General features: G+C 36.3%; 1 protein-coding gene and 1 pseudogene across 1 annotated transcript in view; one reads left to right on the top strand and one right to left on the bottom strand.

The window, feature by feature from the left end:
• AIDA (axin interactor, dorsalization associated) overlaps positions 1-21,797 on the bottom strand; it is a 44,476-nt gene that overhangs the window by 4,920 nt on the left and 17,759 nt on the right. Inside the window, exons 3-8 of the mRNA XM_001173160.6 lie at positions 20,956-21,009; positions 20,535-20,589; positions 14,448-14,511; positions 13,783-13,889; positions 2,976-3,098; positions 197-319 (exon numbers count right to left, since the gene is read on the bottom strand). Of these exons, the coding sequence (XP_001173160.1) occupies positions 197-319; positions 2,976-3,098; positions 13,783-13,889; positions 14,448-14,511; positions 20,535-20,589; positions 20,956-21,009 (526 nt within the window). The remainder of the gene's footprint in view (positions 1-196; positions 320-2,975; positions 3,099-13,782; positions 13,890-14,447; positions 14,512-20,534; positions 20,590-20,955; positions 21,010-21,797) is intronic.
• Positions 6,765-9,261, top strand: LOC134807859 (keratinocyte-associated transmembrane protein 2-like; annotated as a pseudogene).

The raw sequence follows: 21,797 nt of genomic DNA, 5'->3' as shown, positions 1-21,797 counted from the left end.
AAAATTTTATTATCAAAGATTGTTTTACTATATAACAGTGCTATTAGACAAGTAGATAACACAATTCAAATCAATAAACACTATGTTACATTTACTTCTGCCAGATACTAACTATGCTAGGTCCACTATATGTACAAACACAAATAAGATGAGAATTCTGTCCATAAGAAGCCAAGTATTATTTAGGATTACAAACCTTTAGTTAATTTTTCAACATGCTTCTGGAGCTCAATGTCCACATTAAAATGAACATATGTATCTTCTTTTCTTGAAGCCACAGGAGTATCTTGCACAGGAGTTAAGTCTATGCCATTCAGATCTAAAGAGAAAAGAAGTTTCTCTTTAGGAACATTCAAATATACAGACTTAAAAACTGCAGGCCAGGCGCGGTGGCTCACGCCTGTAATCCTAGCACTTTGGGAGGCCGAGGCGGGCAGATGACAAGGTCAGGAGATCAAGAACATCCTGGCTAACATGGTGAAACCCCGTCTCTACTAAAAATACAAAAAAAATTAGCCGGGTGTGGTGGCGGGCGCCTATAGTCCCAGCTACTCGGGAGGCTCAGGCAGGAGAATGGCATGAACCCAGGAGGCGGAGCTTACAGTGAGCCGAGATCGCACCACTGCACTCCAGCCTGGGCAAAAGAGCTAGACTCCATCTCAAAAAAAAAAAAAAAAAAACTGCAAACTAGGTAGGGCATGGTGGCTCACACCTGTAACCCCAGAACTTTGGGAGGCTGAGGCGGGTGGATCACTTAAGGTCAGGAGTTCAAGACTAGCCTGACCAACATGGTGAAACCCCATCTCTACTAAAAATACAAAAAATTAGCCAGGCATCGTGGTGCACACCTGTAATCCCAGCTACTTGGGAGGCTGAGGCAGGAGAATCTCTTGAATCCGGGAGGCAGAGGTTGCAGTGAGCCAAGATCGCGCCACTGCACTCCAGCCTGGGCAGTAAGAGTGAAACTCTGTGTCAAAAAAACAAAAAACAAACAAAAAAACCCTGTCAACTACAGGGCATATATTTCATAAGGATGCTTGCAGAAAGGTAAGAGGAAATTCTTGGGCTAACAGAAATTCCCATTTGGCGTGAGCAGGTACCTGAAGAGTTGCAGGTGACCACAGAGGCATGTGGAGGGGGCTGAGTGAGGGGATGGGAGATTTCGCGGTGGGAAGGAGGAAACCTGTCTCAATCAGGTACAAAAGAAAGCTTGTAGAACACAAAATTTCATCTTTATAGGGAAGAAGTGAAAAGAACTTTTTGTTTTCCTTAGGAAATAGGCCACTATATTTTTGTCTGCAATAAAAACTTAGAATGTAAATAATATGCCTCAATGGGACCTTACCCCTAATTTCCAAACTTGATCAAGTGTATGATTTGGAAAGACCTTTTAAATCTAACATTATCAGAATCCCCTGCCGTATTCAAGTCAAATGACCAAAAATGCACATGAAAATTGCCAATGAAACCCTTCCATCAATGAATACGTTTTTACAAATATTATCTAAATTCTCATTATATTTGTTGTAACAACCTGTTTTATACCAACTAGACAGAACACTAAGTTATTGTGTATGGTTTTAATTTCCTGGATCCAGGAATCTTCCAGTTTAATCAAATTCAACATGGACTCATTTAAGGACTACTCAAGTGTTTATGTATTATTCAACAGATTTGTCTTAGAGAACTTAAAACGATATAGTACATTGATTGTTTCAGTTCTTAAAGATATTTACAAAAACATGTTTTAGTTCAACATGTATGCAAAGGTAACTTAACAGCTACTACACTATCATTAAACATCTTTTTGTTTTAGTGTACATTCCTGCATGAGTTATGCAGTTCTGTAAATGACCTATCAAACTATAATGTAGAGTATATATACTTTCCAGTAGGCCATATATTTGATACCTGATAACATCAGAAGTTAAAGTTTCACAGCATTAGTGCTGTGGATCACGGTCTCCAAATAATCCCTCTCTGTGGCAGAATTCCTTTTTATTTTAATTGGTACTAATGAACTTTTGAATCTGAATTTATTTCTATGACTGACAAAAGTTCTCTTCATTTGATTTCAGCCCCTGTTTCTCTGACTTGCCTCAAATTACAGATTAAAGTAAACCACTTGGATTAGCTGTGCAGTTGTTTCTGGATAGGAGTATGACAACTTCATTCTCAATCGCCCGATAATTATTTTTAAAAGACTGTCAACTACTTTATAAATAAAGTACTGTATAAAATGTTTGGCAACAATAAAAGAATTCAACCAATGTGGTTTCCCTTTGAAAGACTGAAAATGTTGTTTTTAAGGAATAAATGAACTGCCACACTGGATAGGAGAAAAAAACCAAATCCTAAGAATAATCATGCTTCCTAACCACAGTAACATAGTTAAGAATAAGAAATACTTCACTTGTTGAATGCTCCATAGGATTACATTCAGAGCATGCATGCTATGGATCTATCCTTGCTTCCTGTCCTCACTGATGATTCACTTAAGGCCTGATTCTCATCCACCTTTGTAGGACTCTCCAATGTAGACCTCTCTCTTGGACAGGAGGAAGGCCTAATGCAGGAGGAATCGGGAAACAGAACACTGGGCTTTGCAAACAAACCTACACATCTTTGGAAGGTGAGGGACATTCTGTTAACCTGTGTCCTAAAGGATGTATCTGCTGTTAAAGATGTGTAGCCAGCACCCCAGATGGGATTTTAAGAATAAAAAGATATACACAAAGAAAAACTCAAAAGCAAAACAATGTAAGTTATAAATAAGAAAATAAGTAAATCTCTCAGAAGTGTTCTGTGAAGAAGTGATGATCTCTTCCAGGGACTTTGCCTCATAATAGAATGAACTAAAATGAGTTGTCACATACGTAAGACTCCCCGCCCCACCACCAAAATAAAACTGTCCCAAATGAGAAGCAACATTATAAAATTCACCTGAGAAAAAAAAAGTAAACAGAGTCACTTACCCTTTACACTAACTGTAATATAGGGATCGATGCACTGCCCAGCATCTTTCAAACCAATTTTCTCAATTCTGATAGTGAGTAATGTCATTCCTGGTTCCGATGGCAACCTTGGTAATAAAGTACCTGGCGACAGAGAAAAAGCAATAAAAGCTCCATGTCATTTCACAGTAAACATTTTAATGAACACAGAGAAGATACAGCCTTGCTTGCAACTGACTAACTAGCCAGGCATTATTTTGGTTCCCGAAACTCCCAAACGCTTGGCATTATTTTTCCAAATGTTTAATTATACGTAAGAGAAATCTGCACTTCCATGTCTCATAGTCACCACTAACGCAGAAATTATTCAAGTCTGGCAGAAATTTAAGTCACTCCAGGAAGCCCAATTATAAATTACCACATAATTAATAATAAACTCACATACATATACTTTGTATATGCTCATTTATATAATATACTTCGCATCTCAATATGAAGTGGTAGAAGAAAAAACTTTAAAAATATTTGTTATATTATCCTAACATTTGAGAAATATAATACCAGAGTTGATCAACAAATGCTTTACTTTTTTTTTGACACAGTGTCTCACTCTGTCACCCAGGCTGGAGTGCAGTGGCACAATCACAACTCACTGCAGCCTCGACCTCCCAGGTTCAAGCGATCCTCCCACCTCAGCCTCCCGAGTACCAGGGACTACAGGTATTTGCCACTAGTTACTATTGATAAAGGAAATAATTTACAACTTAATAATTGTGTATTTAATGGAATAATTTTACAGTCTAATTTCCCATTCTTTTCCTTATGAACATTGAAGCAAAAAAACCACAAAAAAACAAACAAAAAAAACCCATCCGTTGAAATTGCAATGAAGTTTAGATCAATTTTAGAAAGAACCACATCTTTAGAAATTGCTTCTTCCAATCCATCAACTGATATCTCTCAACTTTTTAAAGACTTCTTAATTTTCTCAATAGAATTTTTTTCTTTTCTTCACAAAAGTCTTATACTTCTTTTGTTGGGTTTATTATAAGATACTTGATATTTTCTGATACTATTATAGACGTTATAATATTTCATTTTCTGAGCACTTATTGCTTATTTAAAGAGAGAGGATCGATTTTTTAATAATACCTCTGCTGGCAGGAAGAACTGATTTTTATGTACAGATTGTACACTCAGGAACCCTACTCTCTTATTAATACTAATGACTTATCCATAGGTTCTCTTTCATGTTCTAAATACATATTCATAACATCTGCAAATAAAGGGACAGGTTTCCCCCCTCTAATTTTTATATTTTATTTCTTTTTCTTATACTAGTACACTGGCCAGAACTTCTAAAGCACTGTTGAGGAAAATAATTAACAGTAGGCACCCTTGTTTTGTTCCTGATCTGAAAAGGAAAGCTTTCCATTTTATCATTAAATATGACTGAGGCGCTAAATGTCATTACAGCTACCTTTTATCAGATTAAGAATGTTCTGTTCTTGGTCTGCTAAGAAATTTTTAAAATCATGAAAGAAATTAGAATGTAATTGAAAAATTTTTCTGCATCTCTTGAGATCATGAGATTCTTCTCCTTAATCTGCTAATGTGAATTACCTTGATATATGTATCTTGCTGATTTAACAATATATTCTGAAAAAAAAATCACTCAATAGTTCATGGAGATTTTCCTAATTATTTTCTGTAATAGTCCATGTATTGGCTATTTATTCAGCCAATCTTCGTATGGCAGTTAGGTTGTTTCTAATATATTACTATTACCAAAAACACCTCAATAGAGAACCTGGTGTATATGTAAGTATTTAAAAAAATTTTTTTACACATTATTGGAGGTGTATCTTCAGAGTAAATTCCTAGGAACAGGATTGCTAAACTAAGAAAAATTGTATATTTTTGTTGTTGCTGAGCTATTGCTGAACTCTCCTTTAAAGGGACTATTACCACTTTCTATTCCCACCAGTGATAAATGAGCCCATTTCCCTGTTGTCTCAGCAACAGGGAACTGCCATATGAGGCATCTGCATGTCTTTTATCATATGTGAAGTTGAGTATCTTCTAATACATTTAAGAGCTATTTGTATATCTTGGGGTGTGTGTGTGTGTGTGTGTGTGTACTATCTGTTCATGTCTTTTGCCCAATTTTCTAATGTGTTTGGGGTCTTTGTTGTCACAACTTAAAATTTTCTTTATATATTAAGAATATTAGTCGTTTGTCATTTTGATTTTGATTATGGTGTTTTCTGACAGACAAAAGAGACAAGTTCTTTTTATGATAGACTATTTTCTCCCAAGTAAACATTAAAAATTCTTCTACCTTTAGGTGAATCAGTTTCATAACCTGTAATTGTCTAGATCTTTTAGTTGAAATAATGAGGCTGACATTTCTTTCTTCCTTACCAACAAACTTTTTTTGTGCCTGAGAATATAATAAGGTTTAATCTAACTACTAAATATATTTCTAACAATGTAATATGGAGGCAGTGATTCCAAGCTGGAAAGATACTTAATTTATTCAGTTCTTCCCTAATTCAAGGTAGAACATAAAACATTTCATCTCCACCATGAAGGTTCAGTAGTTTTATCTTTACTAAGGAACAGCTGAAGCTATGTGATTAAGACGACAGGTAATAGAGAAAGGTGTATTTCTCAGTGGTTTCTAATGTGCTCTCTCCCTGCCTAGTCAACTCCTACACTCCCTTTGAGTCTCAGTTCTGGCTAGATTACCTTTGCTAAACTCTGTCAGTCCTTTTTTCGTTCACTCATAATATACTGTGTCCACCTCTAACCATGATGATGTACTTTTTTTGGCTCTGTCTTACATGGTGAGCATCCTGAAAGACAGGATGAGTAACTGTTCATTTTTGTATTGTTTTCACTAGTAATAAAGAGATCTTTGTTTTAGAAATATTTTGTTGAATGATAAATGAATTTTACAGTTCTAGAGGTTATTATGCTCTATAAACATGTGGCCTGAAAACATATATCAATGTACTGCCTTATATAATATGCATGAAAGAAGATAAAATACTAGAATACCACACCATTCCACGGTTAGATGAAAAAGTTAACATATTTGTGTATCAAAGATAAAAACATACAATAATTAAAAATCAAGGCAATGTACTAAAAGCAAGATTTCTAAAAGAAGAATGAACACATTCAACTGTATAGAGTAATATGAGAATAAGTAACTACATTTATAAAACTTGAAGACTGTAACTGAAGTAAGAAAAGAAATCATACATGAGCCATGAAAAACTGCGTGTTTCCAGCTAGATCATTTGCTGTTAGATCTAAAGTGAGGATCAGAAATAATAAATGTTCTTCCATGTGGAAAAGCTCCATAAATAATAAACAGCCAACTTTTACAGAACATGTCAGGGTGTGCCAGGCACTGTTCTAATCCTTTACATGTACTAACTCATTTAATCCTCCCAACAACCCTATAACACAGGTGCTATAGCACCCTATAACAAGGTGTCCCATTTTTTCAGAAGTGAAAACTAAGACAGAAAAGTTAAGTAATCTGCCCACAATCATATAGCAGTTTGGCACGGGATTCCATGCTTGTAACCACCACACCCCATTTGGCCATTTCTTCATTGTCCATAGAGCCTACACAGGAGCTGCGAGATGACCTCCCCATCTCAAGGTCCTTCACATAATCACATCTGCAAAGTCTCTGTTGCCGTGTAACGTAAGAAACATATGCACAGATTCTGAGGATTAGGATGTGGACATCTTTGGGAAGGGATGCATTATTTCTGCCTCACACTTCTAAATATGAAAAGCTCTGTATGGCTACAACTGTCTAAATCAAGATTTCTCAACCTGGGTTCTGTGGAATCCCAGGGTGTCCCTGAACTCGCTAGGAGCTCCACGTAAGAGAGTGATTTCTATCAATGTACTGCCTTTAAATATGCACTAAAGACAATAAAATACTAGGATAATACTACACCATCTGCAGCCCCTGCAATGGGCTTTGTACACTGAGCAATGCAGGTTCACAGTGATGGAAAGAGACTATGCAGCCCCTATAGCAATTTTATTATAGGTCTTTGAGCCTCATATGGCAGTAAGCAGTTAAGATTATGTTCACTTGACTTGGTCCATTTAGTATTTTTTTTTTCAGGAGACAGGGGAAGCCACTGGTAGCTGATGAGCTCTACACAGCAGTCTGACGTCAGCCTCTTCAGCTTTACCTGCCCCAACCTTCCCTTATGCACCAACAGCTGAAGCAAACATGCTCTACTTGTAGCAAAGAAAACTGGAGGAAATTTTTCAATTCAATGCGATTTCTAAAGAAGAGGTATGAGCTAGGAGAGGAAGGTTCTAAGCCTAAGCATAGAGACAATTCTCCCTAAGTAAAAACAATGAATTTCAAGCTTCTGAATCATTTCACTGCACTAGTGCACTGGGAAAAACAAAAAAGTCCATTTAATGATGAGACCTACTTATTAATATGGTTGTACCTGGATGGATAATTTCCAAGTTGCATCATCTGTGAAAAACACTTTATCAATGCAGCGATGGATCCAACAAAATCGAGAAATTGCAACTACAAGTCACAACCGTTGATAAGACACCGATTATTTTGATATCCTAATGGCCATTTAAAATAGAGTAAAGCTTTTTTTTTCTAAAGTAATGTTCACTTAAAAAAGGCTCAAAAAGGAAATTACTTAGTAGCAGAGCTTAATGCCCAGAGGAAGAAAAGTCACACAGTGGGCAAGGATCTCATAATGCCTGCATGTGAAATTACAAGACGTTTTTAGCACAAGGTATAGTATAAGAAATTTAAAAGGCTCCATTCCCAAACCGCGCAATAAGTGGACACAAGAGATGACTTTTCATATCCTGAAGAGGTTTTGTGATAAACTATAAAAAAAATAGCTTCTCTATTGAGTCTAAAAATTTTACCAATAAATGACATGCTATAGCATTTGTAAGGTCTATAAAGAATAGTGAACTCAAGAAAACTGTTTCTGCTGTGAAGTCCCCAAACAAGCAAAGGCCAAGCTGGATTTCACGCCCTGTCCTCACGTGTACCTCTGAGGAACTGCCCTGGGCTGTACACTGTGGTGTCAAACAGAAAACGCTGACACTGTCAACTCATGGCTTTCTTCACCGAGGTGCTGCTGTCAAAATTCTCACAAATAAAATGAAAAGTGGTTCTAGGTATCAGAGAAATGGCTAAGTTTATTCAACAAAGACCAGTTCACTCAAGAATGTTTTGAAACTTGGCCAGGCACGGTGGCTTACACCTGTAATCCCAGCACTTTGGGAGGCCAAGGTGGGTGGATTACCTGAGGTCAGGAGTTTGAGATCAGCCTGGCCAACATGGTGAAACTCTGCCTGCACTAAAAATACAAAAATGAGCCGGTGTGGTAGTGCATGACTGTAATCCAAGCTACTTGGGAGGCTGACGCAGGAGAATCGCTTGAACCCAGGAGGCAGAGGTTGCAGTGAGCTGAAATTGTACTATTGCACTCCAGCCTGGGCGACAGAGCGAGACTTTGTCTCAAAAAAAAGAAAAAAAAAAGAATGTTTTGAAAACTGTGCAAGTGTCTAACCTAGCAACAGGGCAGGCTCTCGGAAGAGTGTGTTATAGCCACTGCCACCATGGGGAGGGGATGTGGACTGTGCAAGCAAGTCCTCTGTCCATGCTGGCCATGTGAATCCCCAGATGACCACCAAGGTGTCCAGCAATCAGTACCACTCTCCCTCCTACAGCTGGTACAGAGAAAAGCGGAGGAACATCTGAGGCCCCTCACTTACAACTTCTCTGTTCCAAGAGGAAGCTGATAAAAATGGAGATCCCAGCAAGGAGTAGGATCTTCTCACATTGACTAGCTCTGTGTGTAGCCAAAGGCACTCTGGACAATGGAGATTACGGAGAACCAGACTATGAATGGATGAGGAGTCTGGGGTTACATGGAAGGGACTTGAAGTCAGTGAAATCCTTTAAGACCCTGTCTTCACACAGAGAAGAGGAAGGTTGCCATTTCCTTTTTTGTCTTATTATTTCTGCTTTTAAAAAAATTGCTATTGTTTACATCATATACCACCACCAAAGGAAAATTTTTCTTTTGGTCCAGAAGGGCAAATGGCATGATGGTCTTTGTTCTAAAATAGTAGTATATCACCACCTAGACCAGAACGTTAAAGAGGCAATGCCTTCTCAGAAAATTACTAAGGATTGTATCTTCTGAAAACATTGTGATTTGAATTTGCTTATTAAGTTTATTTGATTTTTATATGATATTTTATAGATGCTTGTCACAGGCACTGGTACTTCAATGAGAGGTCAGTCCTTATGTTGCCTTGGTGCTTTGAAAATTAAATGTCATGAACAAAGAGTATATAATTTTTTATCCACACTTTTAGGACAGAATTCAATCAGGTGTCTAAAATGCAAACTCAACATTATCATATCATAATATATACATATGATAATATATATACCCATGATAATATATGCATTGCTAGTTTCCACCATTTTTAACTTATCATACTTGTAATTCAATTTGCATATCTGGTACGTATCTGATTTTCTCAGTCATCCAAATTTTTTTTTGAGTATATATTTCTTTGTGCTGCCAAAACATAATAAAAATATACATACTTGATAATGCTTTGCATTATTTTGAGATAATTTTTAACACAATTTAAGATAAAGATACTGCTCAAACTGGCTACAATATTTGGTAGATGGAAGATAACACATGAAATGTGTCTTGAAAATCTGGCAATAGAAAATCTTTGCAATTTGCATTGCACATAGATAACAGGTCATGGTGATACCACTTATTTGTTTGAATTGCTGAGTTACATTTAGAGATAGAAATCATTGTAAAATATTAAAATACATATGCAATTTATTTTAGCTAGCAATTGATAAGCAGTTGAGAAACATGGGTTCCTCAAGCTTTTAAGAGAAAGGCTTTGAAATTATAAGTTTGTTCATTTTGAAATTATTTTAAAAGTTTGACAAAATCTTAGGGGCCATTATCATTGAAATAATATTGTATGTAGGTCTGTTGAATTAAAACTATACCTGATTAAAGTTGTTTGTAAACATAACCATACACTTCAGATGATATTAACTGCTTGGCCCCTAAACATGTTCTGGATTTCCACAAAAAAGGAATGCCCTGATAGTCACAGGAAAGCAATGAACATTTGCTGCAGTTTTTGACTTTCTTACATGTGTGTTAGCAAGAAAAGAAACTGCTTCATTTCAGTGGAAAATAAAATCCATGTTTTCTTATCTTTCAAGTTCAACTCAGAACTGAATAGTTATGCAGCAGAAAACAAATACAGGTTTGACATTAAATAGGTAAATTTCATTCTTTATTTTGAGTTTCAAAAATAATGTTTTATGCATACATAAGCCTACGTAAGAGATGAAGAACCAGTACCTATGTATAATAATTCTGAAACTGCTAGGACTATTTGAGCTTGGATCATGTTACTTAGTAAGAAAATGTTTTTAAAAGTCTTGTGTAAAGTTGTGTCTTGGCTATTTTTAAAGTTATATTGCTTTGGTTTATCATTTTATAGCTTTACTATTCAAGACTATCGGTAAATTTTTAGGTTATAAATAATAGGCTATAAACTTATACTTTCTATTTAAATGAAATCTACCAAGACTATCTTTAGAAAAGTTAACTCCCATTTTGGCTAAGCCAATTATATAACATAAATATGTTTGTCTTATAAAATTTAAAAATTTTGAAAAGGAAGGAAGGAGATTAATATCAAGAAAGGTAAGTAAGCTTGACTATCTTTTTTTTTATTTTCATGAAAGCCTGGCTAAAAAGTTTTTAATGTTAAATTTTAAATCAGAAAAAAACTATTCTTGGTCATACCCTATCTACATACCATACATCATACCCTCACACCTCATTATCTTAACGGTGGTAGTGGTTAGTATATGAGTTGGCCAAAACTCATTAAAGGTACATATTAAAAAGAATGAATTTCTTTTTTTTTTTTTTGAGACAGAGTCTGGCTGTTGTTAGCCTGGGTTGGAGTACAATGGCACAACCTTAGCTCACGGCACCTCCGCCTCCCAGGTTCCAGCAATTCTCCTGCCTCAGCTTCCCAAGTAGCTGAGATTACAGGTGCCCACCACCATGCCTGGCTGATTTGTGTATTTTTAGTAGAGATGGGGTTTCACCATGTTGGCCAGGCTGGTCTCAAACTCCTGACCTCAGGTGATTCACCTGCCTCGGCCTCCCAAAGTCTTGGAATTACAGGCATGAGCCACTGCGCCCAGCCAAGTGAATTTCATATATGTAAATATCCTAGTAAAACTGATTTTAAATTTTGGGTTCCCTTTGGGTAACAAGAAACTTTTTCTTGCTCTATAATTAAAAGTTAAGTATCATCTTGCTATTTCAATGACATTTTCAATGAATATAATTTTAGAAGTTATTTTTCAATAACACAGGCCCTGAACAATATGATCCCAAACCAAATATAGCTAATTAAACCATACATACTCTTTCTTTTAGGGGGAAAAAATTCAGGGACTAGAAGGGTTCAGTAAGGCATCTGTATCTCTGAAATGAAATATCACAATGCTATATCAGAATACAAATTCAGTTTGGGCTTAATCTTACATAGCAAATGGATTTAATTTATGCTAGAAGTTCCTTTTCAACTTAGCAACCTGAACCCCATAAAGACCTTAATCTGCCCACTTCATGATTTACATCATCTGCTTCTTGTTTGCTACAGAAGTACAGTAAGCAGGAAAACAACCAAATCAGATAGAAATTTATAGAACTGGAAGCTATACCAATTACAGTATGTGGTTTGAAAAGGCAATAAAAATTATTGAGTCAGTGAAACAGCAAAATATCTCACCATCTTGGCAATCTTGAAATACCCTATAAAAGCAAGAAAAATATAGCTCTATCTTCATAAAGCAAAGTAAACTGGAAATAATGCCCTTGTACCGAAGAAACATTATTAACAATAAGAGCTACCATTGATAGTGCCTGCAATGTTTCCAATAACCCTGCAGTGTAGGTACTGTTATCCCCATGTAGAGATGATGATAAGCGTAACAGCCACTACTAATGTTCAGCATATGAAAAATACAATGCTAAATGGTTTATACTTAGTATCTTGTTAATCTTCACAGTAACCTTATGAGTTAGGCACTATCATTATCCCATTTTATAAAGAAACAGAAGTTCAGATTGGTTTAGGACACAGGTGCAAAGTCACTCAACTAGTGATTGGCAGAGCCCAGACTCAAAAGCCCAGTTATCTGTTGGTCCAAGCCTATATTGTTCCTACTCCAAATGACTGCTCTTCAAGGAGTATTCAAAATACTGGAATATTAATTATGAAGAAAGCTATCTGAACAGCACACAGATTGTATTTAACTCTAATGGAAAGCTTCTAGAATCTCTTCTAAAATGCATCACAATATTATAGCAGATTGCTATACTTCCTAAAGTAAACTAGTTTATTAGAAATAAAAACTGTACTTTATAAGAACAGAACAGAGTAAAGCAGTAATTGGGAGAGGCAAGAAATTTACCCAGGGTGCTTGCCAAGGTTATTTACAGGGAGGGAAGATACTCATGGAGAGCTTCCAGAAATAAAAAAGTTTCCGTATATTCTTTGCTTCCCTAAAACAAGATGGGGAAGAAAGGGCAATTGTTCAATATCCACTCCCATGGGTCCACTTTTAACCACCACAATTTGATTAATTAAAGAAGTACTTATGGACGGGTGCAATGGCTCATGCCTGTAATCCCAGCACTATGAGAGGCTGAGGCAGGTGGATCACCTGAGGTCAGGAGTTCAAGACCAGCCTGGCCAACATGGCGAAACCCTGTCTCTACTAACAATACAAAAATTAGCCGGGTATGGTGGCATGCACCTATAATCCCAGCTACTTGGGAGGCTGAGATACGAGAATTGCTTGAAACCTGGGAGGCGGAGTTTGCAGTGAGCCGAGATGGTGCCACTGCACTCCAGCTTGGGTGACAGAACGAGACTCTGTCTCAAAAGAAAACAAAACAAAACAAAAGAAGTATTTATGACAGTCTACAGAAAAGAATTAACGTAGCAGGCCTAAGACTGTTATTCTTAGAAAACCTCCTTGCCAGGTCAGCCCATGGCTGGCATCTGGGATCTTGGATTTGGGGAGGATTCCTACCATTCCCTGATAAGAATGGTCACTGTGCCTAAACTGTGTAAACAATATGGTTTGTGCTAAACATCTTGTTTCTTCTGTAGTCTGGAATTGTGGTCTGTGCCAGGCAGAAGGTACCCACATAATCAGTCCCCAATAAAAGCTTTGGGCACTGACTCTAAAGAGCTTCTCTAGTAGACAACATTGTGCATTTCACATATGTTGTCACAACTTGTTGCACGGGAAATTAAGCACATCTTATGTGACTCTACTGAAAGGGGATTCTTGAAAGCTTGCATCTGGTTTCCTCCAGACTTTGCACATATGCCTTTTCTGTTTGCTGATTTTGTTCTTGTGTTCTCTTGTAATGAATCCTAGCTATGAATACAACTACATAGTGAGCCTTGTGAGTCGTCCTAGTGAATCACTGAACATGGGAATGGTCCTGAGGACCCCTGACACAGATAGTAAGATAACTTCACACCATAATTATGAAATAGCTACTGCCAATAAAATTTGCCTAAGATTGGCATGAGCTTTAGAGTGGTTGTACTGCCCCACTAGCAAATACCAAAGGAAGTTTCAAACACCCTGACTTTGGTTGCAGTTAAGTAATGTTTATTTTTAATAAGTGATACCTACCGGGAACTCTAGCAGGAAAAGAATCAGGAGACCCTGCTCCAGCACCACCCTCTTCTTCATCTTCTTCAAATTCCAAATTCTCTTCTTCACCAGGTGCCAAAATTCTTCTACACAAAAAAAGGGCAGAAAAAACAACAAACTGCAAAACTAAATATACTAGTGAAGCCTCACAGACACTCGTTTCCCAGGCAAGATGCTGATATGAAAAAATGCTGATAGGCCGGGTGTGGTGGCTCATGCTTGTAATCCTAGCACTTTTGGAGGCCGAGGCGGGTAGACTGCCTGAGCTCAGGAGTTCGAGACCAGCCTGGGCAACACGGTGAAATCCCGTCTCTACTAAAATACAAAAAAATTAGCTGGGCGTGGCACCGTGCACCTGTAATCCCAGTTACTTGGGAGGCTGAGGCAGGAGAATTGCTTGAACCCAGGAGGTGGAGGTTGCAGTGAGCTGAGATAGCGCCATTGCACGCCAGCCTGGGTGACAAAGCAAGACTCCATCTCAAAAAAATAATAATACTAAAATAAAATAAAATGCTGATATACTGTTATCATTGTTGATGTCAATGATATCAATAATACCAAAGTTGATATTTAAGAAAACCCAGAAATATCTGAAAGAGAGGTATAAAATAAAAAAAGAAAACAAATATAAATGTTTCTTTTACCTTAATGGGACAGGCTGAACATCAAATGGGAATTCTTTATTATATGTAAGAATATTCTTTAGGACTAGAATAAGAAGATAAAGAAACATGAATTCTTCCATGAAGCAAAATCAAAAATTATATCTTAAATGATTAATTTTTAATCAATTTTATTGTACATATTAATATATATATTTAAATTCCCAGCCTTACCACCATTTGAGAGCTACACAGTACGTTTGTCCACTGAAGTCTTAGCAAAATTAAAATATCCATGATATACTCTAGGTACCAGTATCTTCAGAGTAATGTCAGATCTCCAAGAAGAGTAAGTTCCAGAGTCTCAGAGCCCTCATGAAAACTGAATCCTATCTACAAGTTCCTAGGTGAGACATGGGGTACCAGAAAAAGAGAATGCCTCCTCCCTATAGTATTTTAATTAAAAGATTTGAGCCTGGGCAACACAGGGAGACTCCTATCTCTACAAAATAAAAATAAAAATTAGCCAGGCATGGTGGCACAGGCCTGTGGTCCCAGCTACTCAGGAGGCTGAGGTAGGAGAATCACCTGAGCCTGGGAGGTCAAGGCTGCAGTGAGCCATGATCGCACCATTGCAAGAATGATACTCTGTTTCAAAAAAAAGTTGTATAAAAGATGCCCAGTTAGAGATACATGAGTACATTTTATTCTCTGTCCTGAGATTTCCTCTCAATGCCATCAAACTGGTAGTTTGTAGCAGCAAGGTTATAATTCTCATATTTCTTTTATGATAAAATTTATTATACTGAGTCCTGGCATTCTGAGTCTTAAAAAATTATTATAATCAGTCATGCACCACATAATAATGTTTCAGTCAGCGACAGACCACATACATGACAGTGGTCCCATAAGATTATAATGGAACTGAAAAATTCCAACTGCCTAGTATAAACTATACTTTTTATAGTATATTGTTTACATAGAACTTACTGTACTTACTACATTTTTTGTCATTATTTTAGAGTGTACTTCTTCTACTTACTAAAAAAAAGTTAATTTTTTTTTTTTTTTTGAGACAGAGTCTCACTCCGTTGCCCAGGCTAGAGTGCAATGGCATGATCTCAGCTCACTGCAACCTCTGCCTCTCAGGTTCAAGCGATTCTCCTGCCTCAGCTTCCCGAGTAGCTAGGATTACAGGCATGAGCCAACAAACCTGGCTAATTTTTGTATTTCTATAGAGACGGAGTTTTGCCATGTTGGCCAGGCTGGTCTCGAACTCCTGACCTCAGGTGATTGCCTGCCTCAGCCTCCCCCCAGAAAAAGTTAATTATAAAACAGCCTCAGGCAGGTCCTTCAGGAGGTATCAGAAGAAGGCACTGTTATAGGAGATGACAGCTCCATGTGTGTTACTGCCCTGGAAGACCTTCCAGTGGGACAAGATGTGGAGGTGGAAGACAGTGATATTGATGATCCTGACCCCGTGTAGGCCTAAGCTAATGTGTGTGTGTGTGTTTCTTAGTTGTTAAAAAAAAGTTTAAAGAGTAAAAACAAACAAAAATTAAAATAGAAAACACTTATAGAATAAGGACATAAAGAAAAAATATTATTGTGGCTGGCGCATTGGTTCACACCTGTAATCCCAGCACTTTGGGAGGCTGAGGCAGATGGATCCCTGGCAGACAGCAGTTTGAGACCAGCCTGGCCAACACAGTGAAACCCCATCTCTACTAAAAATACAAAAAAATTAGCCAGGCCTGGTGGCACACGCCTGTAATTCCAGCTACTCCAGAGGCTGAGTCATGAGAATTGCTTGAACCCAGGAGATGGAGGTTGCAGTGAGCGGAGATCACGCCACTGCACTCCAGCCTGGTCAACAGAGCCAGACTGTCTCAAAAGCTGTCTCAAGAAAAAAAAAATATGTATATATATATACACACATATATATACGCACACACACACGTATATATATTTGTACAGCTGTACAAAGTGTATTTTAAGCTAAATGATATTACAAAAGAGTCAAAAGTTTTAAAAAGTTAAAGTTAATAAAGTTCATATACAGTAAGCTAAGGTTAATTTGTTATTAAAGACAGGATAATTTTTACAATAAATTTAGTTTAGCCTAATTGTACAGTGTTTATAAACTCTACGGTAGTGTACAATAATGTCCTAGGCCTTCATATCCACTTACCACTCACTCACTGACTCACCCAGAGCAACTTTCAGTCCTGCAAGCTCCATTCATAGTAAGTACCCTATAAAGGCATACCATTTTATTATCTTTTATATGTACTTTTACTATCCTTTTTCTACTATGTTCAGATAGGTTACATACATAAAAACTTACCACTGTGTTACAATTGCCTACAGTATTCAGTACAGTAACAGGTTGTAGAGGTTTGTAACCTAGGAGCAATAGGCTATACCATATAGGCTATACCATCTAGGTTTCTGTAAGTGCACTCTATGATGCTCACACAACAAAATCACCTAAGGATGTATTTCCTTGAGTGCATCCCTGTCATTAAGTGACAAATGATTGTATATATACGCATGTACTTCCATATTTATATACACACATTCACAAAGAGGGATTTATCCTGAAGAGAAGACTTCAAACAATATGGGACCACCTCCTGTGTTCTGGCTGTGACCAATCTATATTTCAATGATTACATTCTGGCATGTAAACTTAAAGAGAGGCATCTTACAATTCTAGCTACCTCTGAAGGGTATGTATGTAATTCAGTTTCATTTCTGGCCTTATGGGTGCCCAGTAACTACTCGTGATTACATTAAACTGAATTCATGACATTAACTGGAAGACCTAAAAGGCTTCCATGATTTTGTACTCAATTTACTCAATCTTTAATTTTGGAGTCCTGCAGTTTAGAGCTAAAATGGGTGTGGCATATTGGCATCCCAAAGGAGGAAATCCAGAGACTGCATGTTGCAATTCCGTGACTTACTCCAACATTCCTTCATCTTATTCTTATATTATAATCTATACGTTTATATGTATATAATCTTATATATAATCTATACTCTTCATACATATAATCTATACCTTCTTATATATATAATCTTATATACATAATCCACAGTATATTCATTCTTATGTATGTAATCTATACCAAACCCTCCTGTGAGAAAGAACTCTGAGGCTGGTGTCTAGATTCTCATTCATTCTCTTTCTTTCTTCTTCTCAACAAATATGGATTGAGTGCCTATAATGTTCCAGTCACTGATTTAGGTGCTGAAGAGAACAGTGATCAAGACAGAGAGTCTTTGCCCTCATATATGGATCTCAGACTCTCATCAGAAAAAGCAATAAGCCAACAAGTAAGAATGTAACTGTGATTAGTGTTATAAAGGACACAAACAGGATGAGTGTGTAAATGGATTAAGTAGAGAAGAGGGAAAACTTTAGCTAAGGTAGACAGGGTAAGCCTTTCAAAACCAAATTATTAGAAGACATTTGAGCCATGACCTAGGATGAGAGGAACCATCTGCAGGCAGCTGTAGGGAAAGGGCTTTCCAGGGATTAGCGAACAGCCTGGAGCAACAACAAAGGCTCTGAGGCAGAAACTAGTCACGCTTATTCAAGGAATAAATCAACTGTATAGCAGAAGTTTGATAAGCAAGGCAGAAGTGGCAGAAGATGAAAGTTAGAAGGTTTGAAATCAAATCCTAGCCCAAGAATTATGCCAAGACTTGAACATTCACATAGCCACTCTGAATCTCAGTTTCCTCAATTCTACAATGAGAACATTTCCTTCAGAGTCTGTTGTCAGAATTAAAATCACGAAATTACATAGAAAAATTTAAAGTACAAGTATAAACCTACATTATTATATAACTCATTCTCTACCACTATTTAGCCGACTAGAATCCTTGCATTTCAGATCTCACTAAAAAGCACTATTTTTAAAAAAAAATTATAAGAACATCCTTTCTAAACTTCGTACATGATAACTCATTGTTAGTAAATGGTTAATTCAACTCCATAAATATCAATTAATCACTAACATAATATTGTATTAGATACTAAGAATGGGAAAGGGGAACAGGTGACAAAAAAGACCATGTGTCAGTCATATCAGAAACAAAAACATATAGTAATATTTTAATAATAAAATGGGGGAAAAATCAACCTTTACATTTGTATAAAACATCAACAAAAAAGCTGAAAACTGTATCAGTTACTAGGAGTATCTTCCCTTTGTATTGTAATAGAAGAATTAAACAGTATTTTCTTAGGTATCAATGTTTTGAAAAGGAAATGTTTGTTTTGGCATAATAACCTTTCATTATTTTGTTTTTACAAATGTAGAGTGTATCAAATATTTAATTTATGTGGATAATGTAGGAAGGAAAAACAATCCTTTCTTATTTTCTGTAGGATAGGTTTCCATTTTCACCAACTATAGAATAACAGGGATTCCAATGTTCTTTAAAAACAGGATTTACCTTAAACTTTACATAGGGTTTTCCTTCCACTAGTACTACTAATTATACTTTAGGAGGATGCGGAGAAGGGGAGAGGTGAGTTTATAATTTCACAGAAGGTATTAAATGAACACAAAGTACATCATGGGTTGGGGACTCACTGGCTCATTCAGTAGACTCTACACACTGAGGACCCCTGAATGGCAGACGTGGGGATGTACCCTACTAGTAAAAACTCTGCACTCCTAGCCTGCTCTCACGGAGCACAGACCTGCCACCCTCCTGAAGCTTACACTCTAGAAATGACACACACACAAATATCAACATGTGTTCTCTTTGCCACTGACTTGTTTCATTTTTGTGGTAGGCAAAATGGGTAACTGTTCCCATCTGAAAGATTATTTTTTAATTATGAGAAGTTTCCCTGAAGACATTCAATTCTATTCAATGTAACAAAATTTGCCATGCCCATATTACATACAAAGCACTGAATCAGGCTCTGTGGGAAAAATACAAAGGTTATTCACAATCTCTTTGAGGAGTGAAACGAATACAGGGCAAACAATGAAGATGGATATAAAAAGTGTTACTATAAAAGATAGGAAGCCGAGTTTAATATGGCTAGGGGAACAGAGAAAGATGGGACATCTGAGGGACTTTGAAGGATGAATTTATGGAAGGGAATTTTACAGGGTCATGAAGAGATATGTTTGAGTAAGAAGTAGTATGTGACTGAGGATTATTATAAGCAAATTAAATGTATTTTCACCATCAGTATGAATTTCAGACATGATTTTGAAGAGATTTTTTAAAAGTGAATAATACATCAGCAAAACAACCAACCTAGTCCAACATACTGCAAGTTACAGTCATTAATTTTCCTTAGAAGTGGCTACTAAGGGCTGAAGTGAAACAGAGCAAATCGTTTCAGCTTTGTTCAACTATAAAGTGAGAGAACTCAACTATATGACTCTTAAAACTCCTTTCTGTTCTAAAATGCTATGATTTTATGATTCCCTACTTAGATATTTGACTTAGATGGATAAATAGACTCTATAAACATAATAATGTTAAGATGTGCAGTCTTGTCTCAATGAAAAATGAGAATATTGATTTATATTCATTTAGTTTTATATTCAACTCTTGTGCATTTGCCCATATTGCAAAGAACATTCACCTAAACCAGCAAAAAAGCTTTATTTGGCAGCATACTAACCATCAAAACATTTGAAGAAATTATTTACTTCAAAAGAGTTTTAAAGAGAAAGGAAAATGAAGACAACAAAAAAAATATTTTGCAGAGCAGCTCCAACAGCTGGACTGTAGTTTTCAATGACATGTAGTGTAAATGGGAATCAATGACTAAAGCTTTATATTCTCCACTAGATGCTGCTGCAAATGTTTACCAAAGTAATTGTGGTTTTATTAAAGTGAGTAAGACAAAATAAAGGCTAATACATATTTAGATGAGGTACAACCTCATATATTCTACAACGAAGGTAAAATCCGAAAAATAATTACTACAAATGTTACAGAAGTAACAAAAGCACCCAAAAAATCACATAGGACTAGATATTAACAGAAATAAATCAAATCATAATCTTTGTTAAATAGCCTTAACATCTACAATAGATTAATTTTCCAAAGGAGTATCACAAAAAAATATAAACTTAAACTTACTTGGTTCTAGCTTCTTCAGGTCCTCCAGTTTAAATTCTTCTTGAGACTGTGTGGACTAAATTTAAAATAAGCATATTACATCTTTTCACTACAAGGATTTCACTGCACCCTGTCTTTTAAGTGGCAAGAACCAAATATTCAAAAGGATTCTATTTCTTGCTTTCAAGGTAGAAAATGAAAAGTCCCAAACTGGTTTTTGTTTATTTTTGCAACACTCAGGCCAAAAATAACAAAAAAAATTGAAGTCATATCTTTTATTTTACAATTTACGAAATATGAACTAAAAAAGTATGAATTTAATAGATGTTGTTATAAAACACTTCTGAGACAATACTGCTTTTGACATAAATGTCTAATGTTTTATCACAATAATGCAGAATAATTTATTTTCCTTGTATTACAGAAGAGAAAAACTCCTTACCTGTAAAGCTGCACTTCGCAATTCCAAGCATGTTGCAATTTTGCCTATGGTTTTCTGCAGGGGAATAAAAAAAGCTATAAATACCAGAATTATCATAACTGTTAGTTCAAATCATCAAGTTAATTTTTATTAATAAAAGATCCATAATTCTCTTAAGTAAGTTAAATTTTATTTCTTTCTAGCATCTTTCAGACTTTAGAGAAAAGAAATAAGAGGCAAAGGGTTGGGATGAGGGAGAGAAAGTGAGTATATATTCTCCCCTGACCTAATGTGCCACAACTAATTCTAAATCAAGTTTGCTTTGATGACAGCTGTAGATATGATTTAAAGGGCTGCCTGGTATCTTCTGTTCCAAGCTTCACCTTTTCTTCTCCATAAGCCTAAAATTCACCTTTTAAAAGGCTTAAAAATATCTGAAAGTTAGCACAATGGTATAATTAATTTAATTCTGACTTAAGTCCAACACCAACTTGTTTAATATATAGGCAACACTAAGCAAAACTGGTATTTGTGATAAATGGTGGTAAATTTTATAGTTGGATCTGTTTCATACAACATGAGCTATAAAATGGATATTAATGATAGGGCATAGATAGTGTTTGCCTTTAATAAGCTCATGTTGCATTAGGAGAGATAAGACACATACAGAATCACTATAAAATAAAGCAGACATTTGATTGTATGAACTTTAGCAAGGTATGCCATTATATGACCTAAAGAAACAGAACAAGATCTGTATTAGGAATCAAGCCCCAACGACCAGGAGGATTTCTAAAATTAAAGGGTTTAGAAAATTGTCATGGTTCAATTGTCTAAAGTCTCAAACTGAAAGCAGAAGGAAA

The sequence above is a fragment of the Pan troglodytes genome, chromosome 1, assembly GCF_028858775.2.
Source record: "Pan troglodytes isolate AG18354 chromosome 1, NHGRI_mPanTro3-v2.0_pri, whole genome shotgun sequence".
In the NCBI taxonomy this organism is placed as follows: domain Eukaryota; kingdom Metazoa; phylum Chordata; class Mammalia; order Primates; family Hominidae; genus Pan; species Pan troglodytes.
The sequence above is the reverse complement of the archived record's forward strand: the minus strand, read 5'-3'. Positions and strand labels throughout refer to the sequence as shown.